This window comes from Pseudophryne corroboree, chromosome 7 (genome assembly GCF_028390025.1).
Source record: "Pseudophryne corroboree isolate aPseCor3 chromosome 7, aPseCor3.hap2, whole genome shotgun sequence".
Taxonomy (NCBI): domain Eukaryota; kingdom Metazoa; phylum Chordata; class Amphibia; order Anura; family Myobatrachidae; genus Pseudophryne; species Pseudophryne corroboree.
Window position 1 is genome coordinate 14,502,875 of NC_086450.1, and position 21,080 is coordinate 14,523,954.

General features: G+C 40.4%; 1 protein-coding gene across 1 annotated transcript; it reads right to left on the reverse strand.

Annotated features, from left to right (window-relative positions):
* Positions 1–19,557: 19,557 nt before the first annotated feature.
* LOC134943520 (olfactory receptor 2D2-like) lies at positions 19,558–20,514 on the reverse strand. The gene has a single exon (XM_063932319.1). The coding sequence runs from the start codon at positions 20,512–20,514 to the stop codon at positions 19,558–19,560; it is 957 nt and encodes a 318-aa protein (XP_063788389.1).
* Positions 20,515–21,080: the final 566 nt, after the last annotated feature.

Sequence of the window (21,080 nt, forward strand, 5' to 3'; positions counted from 1 at the left end):
GGCAGAACGAAAAGCAGAGCGGCAATGGAAGAGGTGACGAAGATCCTCCTCTGGGCAGAAAGACATGTAAAGACTCTGTCAGCAATTTTCATTCCGGGAGTAGACAACTGGGAAGCAGACTTCCTCAGCAGACACGATCTCCATCCAGGAGAGTGGGGCCTCCACCAAGAAGTCTTCGCAGAGGTGACAAGTCTTTGGGGAGTTCCTCAAGTAGACATGATGGCATCTCGTCTCAACAAGAGGCTTCAGAAATATTGTTCCAGGTCGAGAAACCCTCAAACAATAGTAGTGGATGTGCTAGTGGACCAGTGGGTGTTCCGGTCGGTGTATGTCTTCCCTCCAATTCCGCTGATCCCAAAGGTGCTCAGATTCATAAGGAGAACAAAAGTTCGAGCAATCTTCATTGCCCCAGACTGGCCAAGGAGGGCTTGGTACCCAGATCTTCAGGAGTTGCTCATAGAAGATCCTTGGGCTCTTCCTCTTCGTGAGGACCTGCTGCAGCAGGGGCCGTACGTGTATCAAGTGCCGTATCCTAGCCCGTAAGGGTATTTCCAAGGAAGTTATCACCACCCTTATTCAGGCCAGGAAAGGAGAAACGTTGAAACATTACCACCGTATTTGGAGAAAATATGTGTCTTGGTGTGAATCCAAGAAGGCTCCTACGGAAGAGTTTCAGTTGGGACGTTATCCCCATTTTCTGCAGGCTGGTGTGGAGGCAGGCCTCCGATTGGGGTCAATCAAAGTCCAGATTTCGTCCTTGTCAGTGTTCTTACAAAAACAATTGGCCTCTCTTCCAGAGGTTCAGACCTTCGTGAAAGGGGTTCTGCACATCTAGCCTCCATTTGTGCCTCCAGTGGCACCATGGGACCTTAATGTGGTGCTGAAGTTTCTTCAATCAGATTGGTTTGAGCCGCTACAAGAGATAGAGTTGAAGTTTCTCACTTGGAAAGTGGTGATGCTTTTGACATTGGCATCCACATGGTGGGTGTCTGAGTTGGGGGCCTTGTCTCACAAGAGCCCTTACCTGATCTTCCATGAAGATAGGGCAGAGTTGAGAACTCGTCAACATTTTCTTCCAAAGGTGGTTTCATCTTTCCACATAAACCAACCTATTGTGGTGCCAGTAGTTACTGACACGTTCACTGAGTCAAAGTCTCTAGATGTGGTTAGAGCTTTGAAGATTTATGTCGCTAGAACAGCTCGAATACATAAAACAGAGTCTTTGTTTGTCCTGTATGCTCCCAACAAGATTGGGTGTCCTGCTTCCAAGCAGACTATTGCGTGTTGGATCAGAAGCACGATTCAGCACGCTCATACTATGGCAGGATTGCCGTTACCGATGTCAGTGAAGGCCCATTCCACTAGGAAGGTGGGCTCATCCTGGGCGGCTGCCCGGGTGGTCTTGGCATTGCAACTTTGCCGAGCAGCTACTTAGTCGGGGTCAAACACATTTGTAAAATTCTACAAGTTTGACACCTTGGACGATGAAGACCTCAAGTTCGGTCAATCGGTGCTGCAGGGTCATCTGCACTCTCCCGCCCGTATTGGAGCTTTGGTATAAACCCCATGGTCATGAGGTGGACCCCAGCATCCTCTAAGACGTATGAGAAAACAGGATTTTGATACCTACCGGTAAATCCTTTTCTCCTAGTTGGTAGAGGATGCTGGGCGCCCGTCCCAGTGCGTACGTTACCTGCAGTTTTGTTTATTAGAGTTACACATGCTGTGTTTTATTAGTTTCTGCATGTTTGCTGTAATTGGTTCATGCCTGTTGATGTGTGTTATGTTGAATGCCATGTTGTGCAGCATGGTTGAGGTGTGAGCTGGTATGTATCTCACCATTAGTATTAAAGTAAATCCTTTCCTCGAAATGTCCATCTCCCTGGGCACAGTTCCTATAACTGAGGTCTGGAGGAGGGGGCATAGAGGGAGGAGCCAGTTCACACTCATTGAAAAGTCTTAAGAGTGCCCATGGCTCCTGTGGAACCGTCCATACCCCATGGTCATGAAGTGGACCCCAGCATCCTCCACGACCTAGGAGAAAAGGATTTACCAGTAGGTATCAAAATCCTGTTTTCCATCACCCTCTGGCTCTACCTGTCACCCTCTTTCCATCACTCACAGCCTCCCACTGTCACCTTCTCCCCATCTCCAACAGGCTTTTCCAATCAATCTCTACTTCTCTCTGTCACTCCTCATTCCCCACAGCCTCTCCCCATAACTATCTACCATTACATTTCACCCTCTGCCTGTCACCAACTGCCTCTCCCTGTTGCCCACTCCTCATACCCACAGCCTCTCCCCATCACTCACTACCTATTCCTGTCACCCACTGCCTCTCCCTGTCACCCACTCCCCATAACCCCATAACTCCTGGTCCCCCCCACAGCCTCTCCACATTACTCTCTACCCCACCCTGTCATCTCTTCCTGTCATACTCTCCCCATCATCCTCTGCTCATCCCCCACAGGCTCTCCCTATCACTCTCTACCTCTCCCTGTCACCCACTCTCTGTCACCAACTGCATTTTCCTGTCACCCTCTCCCCATCACCCCCTCCTCATCCACCACAGCCTATCCCCATCACTCTCTACAGTACCTTGTCCTGTAACCCACTGCCTGTCACCTATTGCCTCTCCCCATCACCGTTTGCCTCTCCCCATCACTTTCTGCCTGTCAACTACCGCACCTTCTCCTTGTCACCCACAGCCTCTCCTCACCACTATCTTCCTTGCCATATCACCCTTTGACTGTCACCTACTGCCTCTCCCTGTCACCCTCTGCCCATTACCCTTTAACCTATCCTAATCACCTTTTGACTCTATCCATCAACCTCTGCCTTTAGCTGTCATCATCTGACTCTACTTGTCACTCTCTACCTCGCCCTGTCACCCATTGCCTTTCCCCATCACTACCTATATTGCACTGTCACCCTCCGCTGTGTGGAATATTATTAACTTGGGGTGGGGTAGAGATGTTGTGGCAAAGCATATGTTTGCACCTGGGCTCACCACTCACAAGTTGCAAAATTGAACAAATGGAAGAATTTATGGATCCGAGTATCATTATAGATTAACTTTTATCTGAGCATTGGAGAAAAAGATGTAGACCATTGTGTACTAGTTCTTCATTCCATCCAGCTAGTTTGCCACATTCTGCAATTTCGTTGTCTGAAAACACTGAAGGAGAATCTTTGCAATTGGGTGGTCAAAGGAGTCAAGAGATGAATTGGTGTACTCTAAGAATGAGAGGGAACAGTCTAATGGGAAACACCAAAATCTCATCTCAATGAAGAGGGAGGCAATGTGGCAATGCAGAATTCCCTCTTAATATTAGTTCCACCATAATGATTGCATGCTTACTGTATCTTGTTATTTTTCTTTACTTCCTACAGTGAACTGTGACCTCTTTAACTTTTTTACTGTACTGTCTCTTATTAATTTGAGGTTCATGGGGAATTACACAAATTTAGAACAGAAACATTCAGAGCCCATTTTCAATGACTGTTTGTCTCAGAGAGAAGTTCTTAATCATCTAAAATTAAGGATCAGATGGAATCTACAGTTAAAAGTATTCTTGAATCTTTATGTAAAGGGAAACATTTGTTTTTCCTGGTCACGTGGATAGGTTATGGTGTGGAGGAAATTCCTGGAAACCAGTTGCGAAAATGCATGGACCTCATCCTATACAATAATTCTTGCCTATCAGTAACTTTAAAAGCAGGAACATAGTGTCAAAGGTATCATTGTGCATTCTGTGTCTCGATCTGGTTATTCAATCCCCATTACTCACTGCTACACTAATTCTCCCCATGGGTGACAAGATCTGCTAGTCCTCACTGCTCTCCTCCACACCAACAACCACGAGTACCAGTGCATGGGTACTACCATGTTCAGAAAACTACCTGACTGCACCTTTCTCAATGAAAATTTGCACTTGCCTCAACTGACTCTGTCAACCATTGTTGCAATTTGGCAACACAAAGTTATTGTGTGTTTGGTTTTCAGCAAAACTGAACCGCTCATCTCTAATATATATTGTTTTATACTAATACCGGTAAACCTAAACTTACATAGGAATGCAAAATTATTTGAAATCCTCAAATTAATTATAACTTGATTCCTAGAGAAGCATAATAGACAAGCATTCAGCACTGTCTTTGATTTGTGATGGTTTCTATAAATGTATATTGATAATGGATATCAATTTTGCTAAATGGAGAGCCACAAGTTATAATCTGGTATAGTGTTTTTAAGGCAACTTCAAAAGTGCAAATGTTCAATTTAGGAATTTTCCATCAAAATATAATAAATTATCAAATAATAAATATAATAAATTCTAAATGTCAGCTGCATACAAGTCTTCAACATAATACCAATAAAATAGAAATGGACCATCATTTAAGATTTTATTTATTACCTCTTATAATTTGTTTTGTTTTTCATTGCTAGAAAAAATCTTCAAATACTGGCAGCATTAATTTGTTAAAATTATGAGATAAAAAAAATCCACTCTTATTCATATTTTTGATGGTTCTTTAGATAGTTTGGACATTTGTGACAAAAATTAGCAGTTTATTGTGAAATATTTGAAGGATGTATTATTGAAATAATATAAGGTTTGGTGGAAAGTAATCATTTTACTAATTTTTTTTTGGTCCACCAATTAATTTCCTATTGGGTAAAGGAACAAAAAAGTGGCCTCTTTCTCCTCATCTGGAGATATTTTTAAAAGTGTATTGAACAAGATCATCGGAGATTGTTTCTCATTAACAAACCTTTCCATTAAGGAAAGAAGAAATAATCTTAAAAAGTTAGATGACCAAATGAATTCCTAACAACCTCTTCTTACCCCCTTTTCTGACCTAGAAGATTTTAAGAAGATAAAAAATATCAATAGAATTTAGATTTAAAAGGACTAAAAAAAAGGATAATAGATAAAAAATGTAATGCATTTATTATGGATAAACAGGAGTGTTTGGAAACGATAAAAATTAAGATATCATACCACAAAAGGGAATAATATGATAACCCACACAAAAAAATATATAATAGTAGTTCGACTATGTCTACCCAAGGCTGCATACCCAACCACAGCAGAAACATTTAAGGTCAGAACTGGAAAGAGAACAATGGAAAGGCAGAAATACACAATTATATAAATACAGAAATAAAACATCCCCTTATCAATTGTATACATCCCAAACAATACATAAAAGAAATTCACCAACTACTGAATAGAGAACAGAACTTCAGAGGAAGGTACTAATTTACGAGTAGTCGTCCCAGTTAAAACACAAAAGAGATTTTTATTTTTGAGGGATGACTTTGATTCCCCATCTTTTTTAGACAAAAGTCAGAAAGTTCTCAGATTCTGATAAAGAAACATACCCCTGGGCAAAAAGAAAGCGTTTGTCCCCCTTCCCTCCCCAAAGGGAGGGAATGGGGACAATAGAGGAAGAAAAAGAAAGTAAATAATCCACATTTATAAGAAACAATAATGCCTTATAGAAGTATTGTCGGAAGTACTTCCCATGTATATGCAAACATTTTAATTTTCATATTTTAACCAATGAAGAAACTCTAAAGTTTGTTCTCTTGCAATATTTTGATCAATCTTTTTAATACAGTATCTACATAGACTTATAAAACATTGTTATGATGTCGACCTTAAATAAATTTTATTTCGATATCTAAGGACAATGTTGATGTGGAAGAATTGGAGGAGACTAACGTCACCCCATTTTGACTAAAATCTATTTTTTATCCTCAACACATTAAAGTTAACTTCATTGACACTTTCAGCTCCTTGGCCCAAGAGAAGATTCAACGTGTCAACTATAGCAACAATAAATGTCCTAATCTAACCTTTCAAGAAAGAAAAGCTTTACGGGATCTTTCAAAAATGCAGTCATCTGATCATCAGATCTGTGATTAAGAAGAGGAGGGATTGTTCTTATGGACATCCATGATTAAGAGAAAGAGGTGTATAGGTAAGTGGGTGATCATAATACATATAATAAACTTAGGGTTGACCCTACTAGAACCACATTAAACAAATTTATACAACTGGTGGAAGTGTTTTATAAAAATGGTAGCATCACTGAAAAAAAGTATCTCTTTCATGAGCATCCATATTGGTACTGTATACTCCCTTTGGTACAAAAAATATCAACTGCTCCACAGGGAGACCAAATATTATGAATGTAGAGACCACTATTTACAACCTCTGGTCATGAGAATAAATCCCATTTAAAGGATATAAAAGTTCTGTTGAGGATTTAAGAAACAATAGAAAGGCACGAGCAGTTTTTTTTAATTACAGCTGATAGAAATTTGCTTTACACCATCATTGACCACATACAGAATTTGGACCCTACCAAATTCTTTTTATAGCAATCTGATCTAGAACAGACTCTTTTTATCCTTTTACTAATTAAATGTATTTTTACTAATACTTTTTCCTTTTGCTGTTCTATTTGGGTTTATTTGACCTGAAATTAAATTAATTTTGGTGTCAGTTCACTATTTATTCAACTATGATGTCAATATGTTCTGACTTTTATTTTTTATGGCAAATAGTTGTTATGATTCAAATAATGTTTTTCCATTTACCCATTTTTATAAGTTATGAGTTGCTCTGTCAAACAATACATTCCTTCCAAGCCAATGAAATGTGGTGTGAAATCTGGACTTTGTGAGATACTAAGACATCATACTGTATATGCTGAAGTCACAAGGTTATACTCGAATAGATTTAATTTAGTTTATCCAGTAGGATAAATCTTTTGTGTATATTGAACCTGTGGCTACTCTAAAGGCAACAAGAACACAACACGCCTCACAGTGGCAATAACATACAGGACACCACACTTTGCCTTTATGTCTCAGCAATAATGTGTTACATAATGATACACTAATTGGCGAATCAATACTATTGCATTAATACTGTTCTGTAAAATTAATCCTGTATTCATGAGTCACTTAACAACAACTAGGGGTGTGATTTAATACACTGTTTATGCCTACAAAATTCTTTTGATGTGCAATTGTTGCAGATGACGTTAATTGAATCTCATTAGCAGGACATCGCCTCTATGCATTGAAGGTGTTATCCCCTTTCAACAACGGGACATTAATTGTGTTCATCTGACTTGCTGCCATTTATCTAGCCATTTAATCACAATACTATTTTTATCTGCCTAAGTAAGCCATTATACTTTGTACTTCTATCACAGGGGCCTCGCTGTGTTGTAGTTCTCTCATCGGCTGCGCTGGCTTTTTGCCATCAGCCGACAGCAGAAACGAAAATTCACATGCCAAGACCCAGATGATTAATCTATTTTTCCATTGGCTGGTGCCAGTATGGATCTCTCACCCCCCATTCTATGCGCTAGCAGATGCAGGGTAGCAGAATCTGGAAGTCACTTTCTCAAAGCCATGCCTGCTCTTTTTCCATATTAAATATCTAATATATAAGGTGCACAGTCATACTTGTGATATAACATTATTATACTAGAAATAAGGTGCATAGTTGAACCTGTGATAGAGCATTATTATATTACAATTTTTTGGAACCTGTGATTCTTTTACATTGTGTGTTAATGTTGTGTGTCAAATATTTTGCCTTTTAAATTCTTGTGAGTATTCCTATCTCACTTTTATAATTTAACATTAAAAGTTAAGTTTTACTTTTTCTCTCTGAACAGACCCTTGTTCTCAATATAACAAAGATCAGTTTGAGTGCTCCCCTTAGGAGAGTCTATTGCCGTGCTCTACAGGCACTTTTTGTGTATTTGTTTATGGTTTTCACTATCAGGTAGCACCCCCAACATCCTTACATATTCTGGAACACATTTAAGAACTTTCAGATATAAGAATGCTAGAGATGAATATGGGCTACTGATCATGACATTCTCATTTAATATATTGAGCCTGTGCAGCTGTCATACCCGTAGCTTTATACTCAAATAGAACCAGAAGCAAAACCGGAAAAAAACAAGGGATGAGAGTTGCAGCAGACCCCACAAGTGAACTAAGAGAGCACATCATTACATGCAACAACTTTTTCACCTCATACAATCTGGCCAACTTCTGCTCAAAGAAAACATAACTCTATTTGATACTATAAAAAAAAACTGTAACTACCTCGACAAATCACAAATAAGCAGGTTCATAGTTCATCTTTTTATTTCATGGAAAACACATTAGTATTGAAAACAAAAGCAGAAAAACCATTCCTTTGGGTACCTTACACAATAACAAAAGAGTCAGTGACAGGTAACACACCCCAAAAAGGGATTCTACAAAGTAAGATACTTGCAATTGCGCTCACCCCTAGGACAGTCAACCTTAACAGATGGTAGGAGTCACAGTCACTGTAAAGAAATCCAAGATAGTCTCTGGGAGATCATATGATAGATATCCTCCTCTCAAGATCTTCTTTTCCTTTTGGTGGTGTGATCTTATTTTTGCTATATAGTCCACACTCATCCACATACTGTATAAAAGAAAAAAGGAATATAATAGTGAAATATGTTTTTAATTCATAACGTTTAAATTCTACAACACGTGGATGTATTCAAAATCCCCCAATAATAATGTTACAGCATGCGTGCTGAATTTCGTTGGGTGTCAAGCATGCCCAACCACAAACAGTGTAAGATATTCAATACCCTCCCGGGTTAAAGGTATCGGATCACTGCTGAGATGGAGCTTCATGATTCTCCCCACAAAGTGACTTCTACCATCTATTAAGGTTGACTGTCCCAGGGGTGCGCGCAATTGCACGTATCTGACTTTGTAGAAACTTGTGAACATGTACACTTGCAAAAATTCAAAATTAACTGATGGCCAATGATAATATTTTATAATGTCATTGATGTAATTCCTTTGTCCTGTGAAGTTCCATAAACCCCAACTGGAATGATAAGAATCTTACCAAGAGAAGAATATTTTTGTAAGAGTTTGGAAAAGCACTTATCAAGCCCTATATTTCCTTAAGACAATATATGCCATGGACAGAAGTGTCATGTAAAATTGTGAAAATAAATATTCAACTACTTCTAGTACTCAACAAGGAACTTCAGAGTTGGATAATAAAACAAACATTACATGTTCCAAATGCAACAAGCATAGTTGTAAATACCATGCTACATATTACCGTCCAAATTGTAGAAATGACTAAATACTGATTTAAATAAAAAAATATATATTTTTTTGTAATTTGTTTTTCTTTGTTTTTTTAAAGAATAAAGTCTTTATTTGACCAAATAAAAGTTTAGTGAATAGCCCTTTGATTTAATAACAATGAGCCGTATAGTAGACATGAACAAAACAGCACAGTTAAAGATGATTTTTGTTTTGCAGCAGCAGCAGCAGCAGACAAGTACAGTGATGGTGTACACTCCAAGCTACTGTTTGCACATTTGTTTATGATAAAATGGGAGCGAGACACTATCTGGGCCAACAACCCATTTGGAGTAAACCTAGTTTCATATCATAAATACAAACACTTTTTTTTTATTTGGAGAAGCGTTAAGACTATCTTAGATGATTTTTGTACATATTGTAACACCAATGATAAAAATATTAAACTCACCTATTAAATTAATGTAGAAACAATGCACAGCCTAGATGTAACCAACTACATAAAAGAGGGGAGGATAAATACTGACAAATTTGTGAAATCCACTGACTCATGGGAGTACAATTGAATTTCTATTTGCCACCATGTCAATTGGTTTAATTCCATCCCAAGTGGACAATTTAGACATCTTAAGAGGAATTTCACAGAAAATACTGTAGTATAATATCTGTGCAAGCAAAATAGATGGGGGACAAATGTAAAGCTTCTGATTATGATGGTACACAGGTGAAAAAGACAATGGAACAGATTGCCAGTACTAATAGTAAGTGCCTATTTATACAGGAGAGGGTTGAAGAGTATAAATGGAATCTTGTCAGGATCCTGGCAGACGGGATCCCAGCAGTCAAAATACCAATGCTGGAATCCCAACCCCACTTGGAATGCCGACACAAGCATCCAGAATAGAGTCACAAGTCTGTCATCGGCATACCAAATGCTGGGATCCAGACCAAGTGAGTTCCAGCATGCCAGACAGGTAAGCTGCAGGAGGTAGGAGGTGGGGGTGGTGTAAAATGTGGTGAAGGGTGAGGTTAGGTTTAGGCTGTTCAGGAAGGTTAGGGGGCCATTGGGAGATGGTAAGTATACTTACATTCCCCATGTTGGGATTCTACATAGTGGCATACCGTGGTTGTATTCTGACCAGTGGAGGATTTACCACAAGGCAACCAAAGTAGCTGCTTAGGGCACTGTTTGTCCCAGAGGGGCCTGTTTGTCCCAGGGGCCCTGCTGGTCCCAGAAGGCCCGCTGACAAGGCTGCATAAAAAGCGTATCTCTGGTGGACCACGAGCTAAATTGTCTGAGTTCTGGGCAGATTGAATACTCCCGGCAGGCTGTCAGTGACTAGATACAGGTGACAGTTGCCTGCACCTGCCTGTGCACAGTCCCTACAGTGTGATTCTAAGGGCAGCACAGATGGTGAAATGGTTAACATTACTGCCTCACAGCACACAGGTCATGGGTTCAATTCCCACCATGGCCCTAACTGTGGAGTTTGTATATTCTCTCAGTACTTGTGTGGGTTTCCTCCCACAATCCAAAAATATACTAGTGAGTTAATTGGCTCCCATCAAAATGAACCCTAGCTTGAATGTGTGTGCGTGTACATGTGGTAGGGAATATAGCTTGTAAGCTCCACTGGTACAGGGATTGATGTGAATGGGCAAATACACTCTGCAAAGCACTGCAGAATACGGTATGCTATATAAATAACTGGTAATAATAATAAATACACTAGTGTAACTTCCATCTGCCTGCTATAATCAGCGGGGGCAGATTGGGGAGCATACACTGACTTGGGGGGGCATAATAAGTGGGGACCTGTCTGCTACAATTGGTAGGGGGGCACACTGAGGATTGTTTGAGAAAGAGGGGCCCCAAATCGGTGTCTTGCTAAGCCCTGTGATTCAATCAAGTTAGAACCAATCTGCAAGTTCAAAAACAGAAAAAAATAAATAAATAAAGTTCAATTGTTTGGGGCGCTTTACCCTAGTGTGCTTTGTTCATGTGCATCTTTAATTGCTGTGGATCTATGCAGTTTGAACAGAGCTGCAAGGTCAAAAACAGAAAGAAAAAAATCTATATATAGTTAAGTTCTATTGTTTGTACTGTTTATTGTGCTTTACCCTTGTGCGCTTTGTTCACATGCATATATAAGCACTGTGACTTCACATTAGTTAAGTTCTGTTGTTTGTACTGTTTTGTATGCTTTACCTTAGTGCACTTTGTTCAAAGACAATTTCACCTTGCACCCCTTTTCTTTTCTGCCACTGCTGTGTGGCAATGTTTCTTATATGTGCTATGAACTGCTATGTGATTGTGTCACTGCTGTGTTGCTTAGTAACCAGGCAGCTCTCTGCAGCCTTTGGCCAATATTGCTGAAAACATTATTGTGAGCTGTGAGGCTGACTGGAAATGACTGAAAATTTATGTTATTGAGGTTAATAATACTCTAGGAATAAAAAAAAAGAACAAAAAAAATTACGTGATTTTATCTTGATTTGGCAATTTAAAAAAAAAGCTAATCCAAATCCAAAACTAGATGATGAAATCAGAGCAAGACCAAAATCCAGCAAAAATGGTCTGATGCCCATCTTTATTAAAGAGGTCTGTTTTCTCATACTGTACATACTGTACATTGCAATACTTGACCTCAACACCATTTTTGTAATTTTTTTTATATGTTATGAACTGGCAAGAAAGTGTCAACATCTATAGTAAGATAATTTTTTTATACTAAATATTTGTTTTACTATGTCATTCTGGGCCTAAATCAGCATGGATCTCTATTCAGAGAAATTGTAGTTGTCTGCGAGTAGAAAGGCGACGCTCTATCAGGAAGAAAAAACACCCCGTGCAAAATTGCGAATGCATCGCAGATCGCTATCCACTCGCAGATCCATATGCAATTCCCGGAACATCAAAGAAACTTTGTCTTCTGAGCAAATGTGAGAAGCTCGGAAGCTGCAACTAATCTGTGACTGAGACGGCCTGGAAGTGGTCTGCGCTGATGTCAGAGACCTTCCCCTAAAATGCCTGGGGACGTGTGTGATTTTTTCGAACACACCTAGAAAATGGTAGGTTTCCATCCAGAAACACCAGCTTCCTGTCGCTTTTACCCGTCGCACATGTGCAATGCGAATGCTACACTGTCCAGTTGTTTGGTAATTGCTCGATTTGCGATTTCTTCGAACAGCGATACATGCTGAATAAGGCCTTCTGTTCCTTCCTCCCTTTTTCACTCACCTGATAAGTGCTACGTTTTTCCCATATCTATTTGGTTCTCTGTGGATAACCCATCCAGGTCTACCAAGGCTGCTATCTTTCATTTGAAGAGCTACAGTAATTTGGTCCTACTTTCCCAACGTTTGTATAATAACAACATGTATACAAGGCAAACATCACTGATTGGTAAGAATCAATCACTTGACTGAAAAGAATTACATTCTAGGCAACTATTATTATTACCAGTTATTTATATAGCGCACACATATTCAGCAGCTCTTTACAGAGAATATTTGGCAATTCACATCAGTCCCTGCCCCAGTGGAGCTTACACTCTATATTCCCTACCACATGTACACGCACACACATTCATGCTAGGGTTAATTTTGTTGGGATCCAATAAAACCTACCAGTATATTTTTGGATTGTGGGAGGAAACCGGAGTACCCGGAGGAAATCCATGCAAGTACGGGGAGAATATACAAACTCCAATCAGTTAGAGCCATGGTGGGAATTGAACCACATGACCTCAGTGCTGTGAGGCAGTAATACTAACCATTACACCATCCGTACTGCCCGATAATGACAATGGTGGCAGACACAAAGACTTGAGAAACAGATAGGGTCTTTTGTCTGTTTTCAGTTGTATGATAATGTATATGTTGTTTCTCTATTAGGCTTCTCTGTGAATCAATTTAGATGTAAATTGAGGATTATAAATAATTTTGTATTGGAAATTTAGGCTGGGATCAGATATACGGAATTGATTGTTAGCTGATTGGCTGCTTGGTGTTTAAAAAAAAGAACTTTGCCCACACCTCTCTATACCTTGATAAAGGTTCAGGAGAACCAAAACACAGGACCCAGAAGTGTGTGTGCTATTTCATTTTTTATCAGCTGTTTCCCAAATTTCCATCCACTTGGGGGAGGGACTCCTGCATGTTGGTTCACGAGACTCTTTAAGGGCATATGCTCCTTTTCCATCATGCCACACTCTACCTAATTATTTAAATTTTCTTTTTGGTTGGTTTTATCTGGAACATTATTTATTATTTAAAAACCCTTTTATTTTATTAATCTTGTTGTATATACTGGCTCATTTAAAGTGCATGCCATATTAGGATTATTGCCTTTTCCCTTTTATTCTTAAGTGGAATCGAGGCTTTATTGAACACAAAAGAAACCTTTACAGAGTGGCTGAAGGTGATCCCCTTCTATTCCCATAATATAAGGCGGTGCCACTATAAAACCTCTGGACACATCCAGAGGAGTTGCCTCTCCCATTAGACCCTGTGATCAAGTGGGAAACTCATCCCTTTGGGGACTTCTCTTGGTTTCTAGATGATGTACTTTCCTCCAGACTTTCTGATGCATGCTGGAGTTGGTGGACTGTCCACCTTCTCTCTGCTGGCTCTCATTGTGGGTTTTGTAAGCTTTACCACCAGTCAGTACACCCTATGTCATAACTCAACCCCTGTCCCCACTTGATTTGCTGCTCCTTCTCCCTTTGCAAGTTACTCCGAAAGCAAACCTCCTCTCTCCCCCTCTCAGTAGGAATGTGGTTTACAGTATGCTCCACCTGCCTCTCACTCACTGTGAAAGCTTGAGTGTTCAGTGACATATCCTCTCAGTATATTTGGTATCTTCCACACTCCTATCTTTCTATCTGTACAACCCCTCCACCACCCATCTGCCTCCATCTACAGAGGTTTTACATTATCTCCACACCTCATACCCCTGTCATTTCTACACCTACTTGACACTGTGCTATTATACTGTATACCCCTTCTCACCATGCAGATGAAATATTTAGGGAAAAGTACACATCTTTATCCATGGAACAGTCTATGTCATGCTAAATATGTGTATGTCTCATAATAAGGTTCTGTAAGGTAAAGAAAACAAATCATATTGTGTCTTTGAAGGATATCTGGTTATGGTTATACCTATCTACAGAAGTCTGAAATGTTCTCATGGCTGCTATGAACTATTTTGAAGAAAAGGAACCATTGGTAAATATAATCTGCAATTTACATCAGGTTATCACCCAAATACTAACTAGGCAGTACATAATGGTTAGCATTACTGTCTCATAAAACTTAAAACTTAACGCATCACCATTCCACTATCCAAGACCTATTTCCTCCCCATCTCTCTATATCTGTTGACAACAACACCCTTTCTTCTATCCATCGAGTCTATTGCCTGTGTATGATGCTTAATTTCTCCATTGTGTTCATTACCCTCAATTTTTGTCATTTCCACATTCACAATTTTACATTTTAGAATTCAAATCATATCTCACAACCCATAACAAGGGACAACAATTTTAAAGGGAGAGGAGGTTGGAGATGTAGGGAACAGTGGAATTAGAGATGGACTTGTATGTGAGGGTGAGGAGATATACGCAACCAAGATCTCCGTATAATCTGACTATTATGTAGTAATATTTTTCACTCGGTGTGCATTAGGGAACCATTGTTTTTTCCTACACAGAATTACCCCTCCCTTTTAGCACCTGAGTGACATCACTATCTGATTGAGCAGCTCACCATTTTTTGTATTGTATTGAGAGGCATGGAAGGGTCAGCATTAGGAGGGATTGCTGACTCTAGACTGCCATAGGAGAAGCTAGGGGTATCTCCAGGTAAGCTTGCTCTCAGATGATGTAGGAGCCATTACCATGTGGCCTTACACTGGGAATTCAACCCAGACATATTTGTAATTATTTGTGGGGTGGGTATGGGGTGTGGTGGCCCTTGTGTCGGTGTGGCTGGGCTGCTTCAGGTCGGCACACCCTAACACTTTATTAACACTTATGATTTTCCCTATCACTTTGTATATATTTTTGTATTATTTTAATCACACCACTTACACTGCACTTCTGTGCTTCCTATTAACCCTTATTAATTTTCACCTGTGTGCTGACCTGGGGTAGCCGACCTGTGCTGACATGATGGGGTCCTGCACCCCGGACCCATACCTAGTATTAGGGACCCCCAGTGACGGAGAGGCCTTGTCGATCGGCCTGGGGGCTTAACCCTATATCTGCAGATATACGCAACCAAGATCTCCGTATAATTTGACTATTATGTAGTAATATTTTTCACTCGGTGTGCATTAGGGAACCATTGTTTTTTCCTACACAGAATTTCCCCTCCCTTTTAGCACCTGAGTGACATCACTATCTGATTGAGCAGCTCACAATTTTTTGTATTGTATTGAGAGGCATGGAAGGGTCAGCATTAGGAGGGATTGCTGACTCTAGACTGCCATAGGAGAAGCTAGGGGTATCTCCAGGTAAGCTGGCTCTCAGATGCTGTAGGAGCCATTACCATGTGGCCTTACACTGGGAATTCAACCCAGACATATTTGTAATTATTTGTGGGGTGGGTGTGGGGTGTGTTGGCCCCTGTGTCGGTGTGGCTGGGCTGCTTCAGGTCGGCACACCCTAACACTTTATTAACACTTATGATTTTCCCTATCACTTTGTATATATTTTTGTATTATTTTAATCACACCACTTACATAGCACTTCTGTGCTTCCTATTAACCCTTATTAATTTTCACCTGTGTGCTGACCTGGGGTAGCCGACCTGTGCCGACATGATGGGGTCCTGCACCCCGGACCCATACCTAGTATTAGGGACCCCCAGTGACGGAGAGGCCTTGTTGATCGGCCTGGGGGCTTAACCCTATATCTGCAGATATACGCAACCAAGATCTCCGTATAATCTGACTATTATGTAGTAATATTTTTCACTCGGTGTGCATTAGGGAACCATTGTTTTTTCCTAGGGTGAGGAGTTTGAAGAGGATTCTGTAGGGGAATGGGATCCAGTGCAGATTTTATCGAAGGGGAGTGGCGGTGTGAAGCAGCAGGAGAGGAAGATAAGCATAGCTGCGGAGTTGAGGACAGATTGGAGGGGAGCAAGATGGGTGCAAGTGAGGCCAGTGAAGAGAATGTTGCAGTAGTTGAACTGTGAGATGACCAGTGAGTAGATTATAAGTTTAGTTGCACTCTGGGAGAGAAATGGCCTGATTTGAGCAATGTTGCAAATCCAGAAATGACAGGATTGTGCCAGAGCTTGGATGTGGGGTGCAAAGGAGAGGAAGGAGTACAGAGTGATGCCCAAGCAGCAGAGTTGGGGTACGGGGAGATGATTATGTTGTCAACAGTGATAGAGATATTGGCAGGGGGTGTTACTCTGGTTGGGGGAGAGACAGCTGGAAACCTGAGAGAGGACAGAGAGGGACAGATCAGGAGAGTAGAAGTAGAGTTGTGTGTCATCAGCATAAAGGTAGTATTGAAGGCCAAAGGAGTTAATGAGTGCATCCAGGGAAGAGGTGTACAGGGAGCAAAGAAGGGAGCTGAGGACAGGACCCTGAGGGACACCATCAGGAAGGATGAAAGGGTGCGAGGTGGTGCCAGAGGCAGACACAGAGAAGGACTGTTTAGTGAGTAAGATGTAAACCAGTCAAGGACAGTGCTAGAGAGGCCAATGTTTTGGAGTGTACGGAGGAGGAGACGATGATCCACGTTCTCAAAGGCAGCAGAGAGGTCCAGAAGGATAAGCAGAAAGAAGTGGCCCCTAGATTTGGCTGAAAGCAGGTCATTAGAGACTTTCACCAGGGCAGTCTCAGTTGAGTGGAGTGCCAAAAGTCAGATTGTAGTGGATAAAGGATGGAGTTGTCAGAGAGGTAACTTATGAGATGGCTGTAGACCAGTCATTCAAGTAGTTTGGAGGCGAATGGGAGAAGATAGATGGGGTGGTAGCTAGTGGGTGATGAAGGGTCGAGGTTGGGGTTTTTGAGAATAGGTGAGACCAGAGCATGTTTGAATGGTGAGGGAAAGATGCCAGTAGAGACTGAAAGGTTGAAGAGGTGAACAAGGTGGGAGCAGGCAGTGGGGAAGAGGGAGTGGAGAAGACGGGAGGGGAGGAGGTACAGGGGGCAGGTTGAGGGGGATAAGATGAGGGAGTGGACTTCCTTGTTTGCGGTTGGATGGAAGGAGGACAGGGTGGGATAGATGGAGGGGAAGGATGAGGGGGCGAAGGAGAGAGTTGAAAGTTTCAAAGAGATGGTGTGGATTGGAGGACAGGGTGAGATAGATGGAGGGGAAGGATGTTGGGGGCCAGAGGGCAGCAGAGGAGTGATGGGAGGATATATCATGTTGGATTTCCTCAATTTTGGAGATGAAGCAGGAGGCAAAGTCAGTGGTAGTGAGGGAGGATGGGAGGGGAGGAGGAGGGGGGCGAAGGAGAGTGTTGAAAGTTTCAAAGAGACAGTGTGAACTGGAGTACTGAGAAGAGATGAGTAATTGGAAAAAAGATTGCTTGGTGAGGGAAAGAGCAAAGCTGTAGGAGAGAATAAACTTGAAATGGAGGAAGTCTGCCAGAGGGTGAGATTTCCTCCAGAAGCGTTCACCAGAGCTTGAACAGTTTTGTAAGAATCATGTTACTTTGGTGTGCCAGGGTTGGGGTTTAGAGCGTCGAAGAGGAGAGAGGAAATTCTTGAGGGAGGACAGGATAGTGGAGTCGAGAGTCCCAAGATTGCGTCAGGTGATGGTGGGTCTGGGCGTGGAGAGGAGAGGGGAAGATGAGAGGGTAAAATAAAGCAGATGGTGGTCAAAGAGAGGGAAGGAATAGTTAGTGAAATTAGAGAGATCAGATCGGTGGGTGAGAGATTAGATTGGTGGGTGAAATAGGGCAGATCGGTGGGTGAAATAGATATGTTGTGTTGTGGGGCTGTATAACACTGCTTCTTCTATTTACAATGTGCAGCGTGTGACAAATGGACACTTGAGCTTGGTACTATGTTTGCCTGCTGCTCATAACAATAATAGCCTCTGTGTACTCACTCAGAACTTCTGTAGTAGAGGTAAAACCCCGCTGCTTCTGCTCTGCAGCACTGCTCTCACCACCCAGCGTGACCATGCAGTTTGCATTGGTTACTGAGTCCTGCTCTGCTCCTCACTCAGCATGTCCAGCACCTCAAATCATTTCCATCAGACTTCTTCTTCCAACAAGGCTCCTCTGCTCCGGGACTGCTTTGTCCTATCTGCACTCACCATCTGGAATATGTGACCAAACCAGGGTCCCTCCCGAACCCCTGCTGTACCAGCATTTCACCGTATTGACTGCAGACACTGTAAGTTACCCTTAAAGGGGCACATACACTTTCCGGGGTGCCACACTGGTGCACAGTTTCTGTTTAGTCAAATATTTTCATTAGAAGAGAATGAGTTAAAGATGTTAAAAGATTATAATGATGACAAGCTTGTCCATGGTTTGCTTCTTCCTCTCCTGTTGGTGCTCCTACTTTATATTTTTTGAAAGTAAAAGATATAGGCATGAAGTCCTAAAAGTAGCAATTATAGGAAATCCCTACTGCTTGCCACTCATTTCTGATCCTTTTGAATAACCATGCTTAAATTTCCACTTATATTTGAGAAGAGCTTATAATCTTATCAGACATCATGGCTGGGACAAGTGGAAAATCACTTTTTACACCTGATATGGGAATTTTAAAAATGTAATGATGCTCTTTGGAATAGTCAATGCCCAAGTACATTTTCAAAACATTATCATTTTAGATCAGTTCTTAATCATGTACTTGGATGGCATCTTAATTTCTTCAGTCAGCACTGTTTGGTTGACTATTAAAAATGTAAAATGTACAGATGGAGCCATGCTCATCTTGGCTTCTCTGCTGCACCTAGGCACACCATGGTTTATTAGCATAAGCCTTTCATCTATTGTTCTCAGCTGCAATACAATACAGAGAGAACAATACATCAGGGGATTAAGTCCTACTGCCCTGGCTCATTTAATCATTTTAAAGGCCAAGATAAAGATGGCTCCATCTGTATACTGTCTTTTTACAAGCAGATTTGTTGGTCCCTTTCCAGTAAAAGATGTCCAATCTTCAGGAAAATAAGCATGTACCTCATCTTATGGAAAAAAATCTTGCCTACACAGTAAGTCACATTAAAATAATGTGACAAAATGTATCATTGTGCATTTTAAAGCTTACATTGCTGTCATATATCAAATACATATGTTGAATTATACTTATACCATGTTGCATCAACACTGGAAAAGACAATCAAGCAGTGTTAATATGTTTTAAGAGGAAGACCAAATGATTTGTGAAACACATTTCAGGATTTTCACTCAACACCATTTCTTTAATGGTATTTTGTCAATCTACTGTCTACATTTCTATTAGCAAAACTAAATTTAAGAAAAGCTGTTTTTATATCATTATTCCTGAGTGTATAAATCATTGGGTTCAGCATTGGTGTGACAATAAAATAAAATATAGCAATTACTTTGTCTGTTCCTGGTAGAGAGCTTGACCTAGGTTTCATGTAGGCAGCCATAGCTGAGCCATAAAATATTGTCACAACCATCAGGTGAGATCCACAGGTGGAGAACGCTTTCCGCTGCCCGGCTGAAGATGCTATTTTTAAGATACTTAAAATGATTTGAACATAAGATATTACAATAAATGTGACTGGAGCCATTAGAACAATCACACCAACAACACATATAATAAATTCCATAAATAGAATGTTTTCACAGGCCAGTGATAATATTTCTGGAATTTCACATGAAAAATGATTTATTTCATTGTTACCACAAATATCTACACTGAGTGTAAATAACACATAGGGTATAGAGTGAAGAAACCCACACAGCCATGTACCGATTGCTAGTCTCACACAAACCATCTTACTCATGATTGCAGTATAATGTAATGGATAACATATAGCTTTATAACGATCATAAGCCATAATAACAAGCAAAATGCACTCTGTTTCCCCTAAAGAGACAGCAATGTACATTTGTGCTGCACACTCAGCATAAGAGATAGTTTTCTTTACTGACATCAAATCTTTCAACATCCTCGGTACACTGGTAGATGAATAGCAGAGATCCAGAAACGAGAGGTTGCCAAGGAAGAAATACATAGGTGTGTGAAGGCTGACATCAGACAGGATTAGAGTAATTACAGAAATGTTCCCAATTAATGTCATCATATATACAGGCAGGAAGATAAAGAAAAGAATAACTTGTGTGCTAGGGTCATTGGAAAGTCCAAGAAGAATAAATTTAGTTATAACTGTATTGTTCCTAGACATGTCTAAAAAAAAATTAAAATAATTAACTAAGTAGATTGATAGCAGAAATTATGAACTATAACTTATTTGTTATTTGATAGTAAAAAAATATAAAAGACACTTTGGGTGGTATTCAAATGATATATCACACCCAATCTCCTTTCTAAAGTAATCCCCTGGGGGTAGCAAGCTGCAATGATTATACCACACCTGTCAGCAAAAACAGAACGGGTGTGGAATGGGGTGAAAAGAATTGAATACCGCCATTTTATATTTCACATACATTATATCTTCAATATATTACAGTAGACAATATGTATGCAACTAAATAACACATAATATTGACCCAAATGTATACTAATAACAAGTTACTATAACAGGCGGGAAAGTCAGATAATCATGAGATAATCATGAAGCATTTAGCACATATGAAATATGACATCACAATAGAGGGTATAACGGTGAATAATCGAGTATACTGTATAAGAAAAAGTATTGAAGTTTATGAAAGTGCAAAAAATGTTGATAGATACATTTATACAGAAGTAAACAAGGTAATCTAGTAAACATATTGCAGTTGTCTAGAA

Bases quoted from the DNA above. Each gene is read 5' to 3' on its own strand.
- LOC134943520 (XM_063932319.1), bottom strand. From the start codon at position 20,514: ATGTCTAGGAACAATACAGTTATAACTAAATTTATTCTTCTTGGACTT.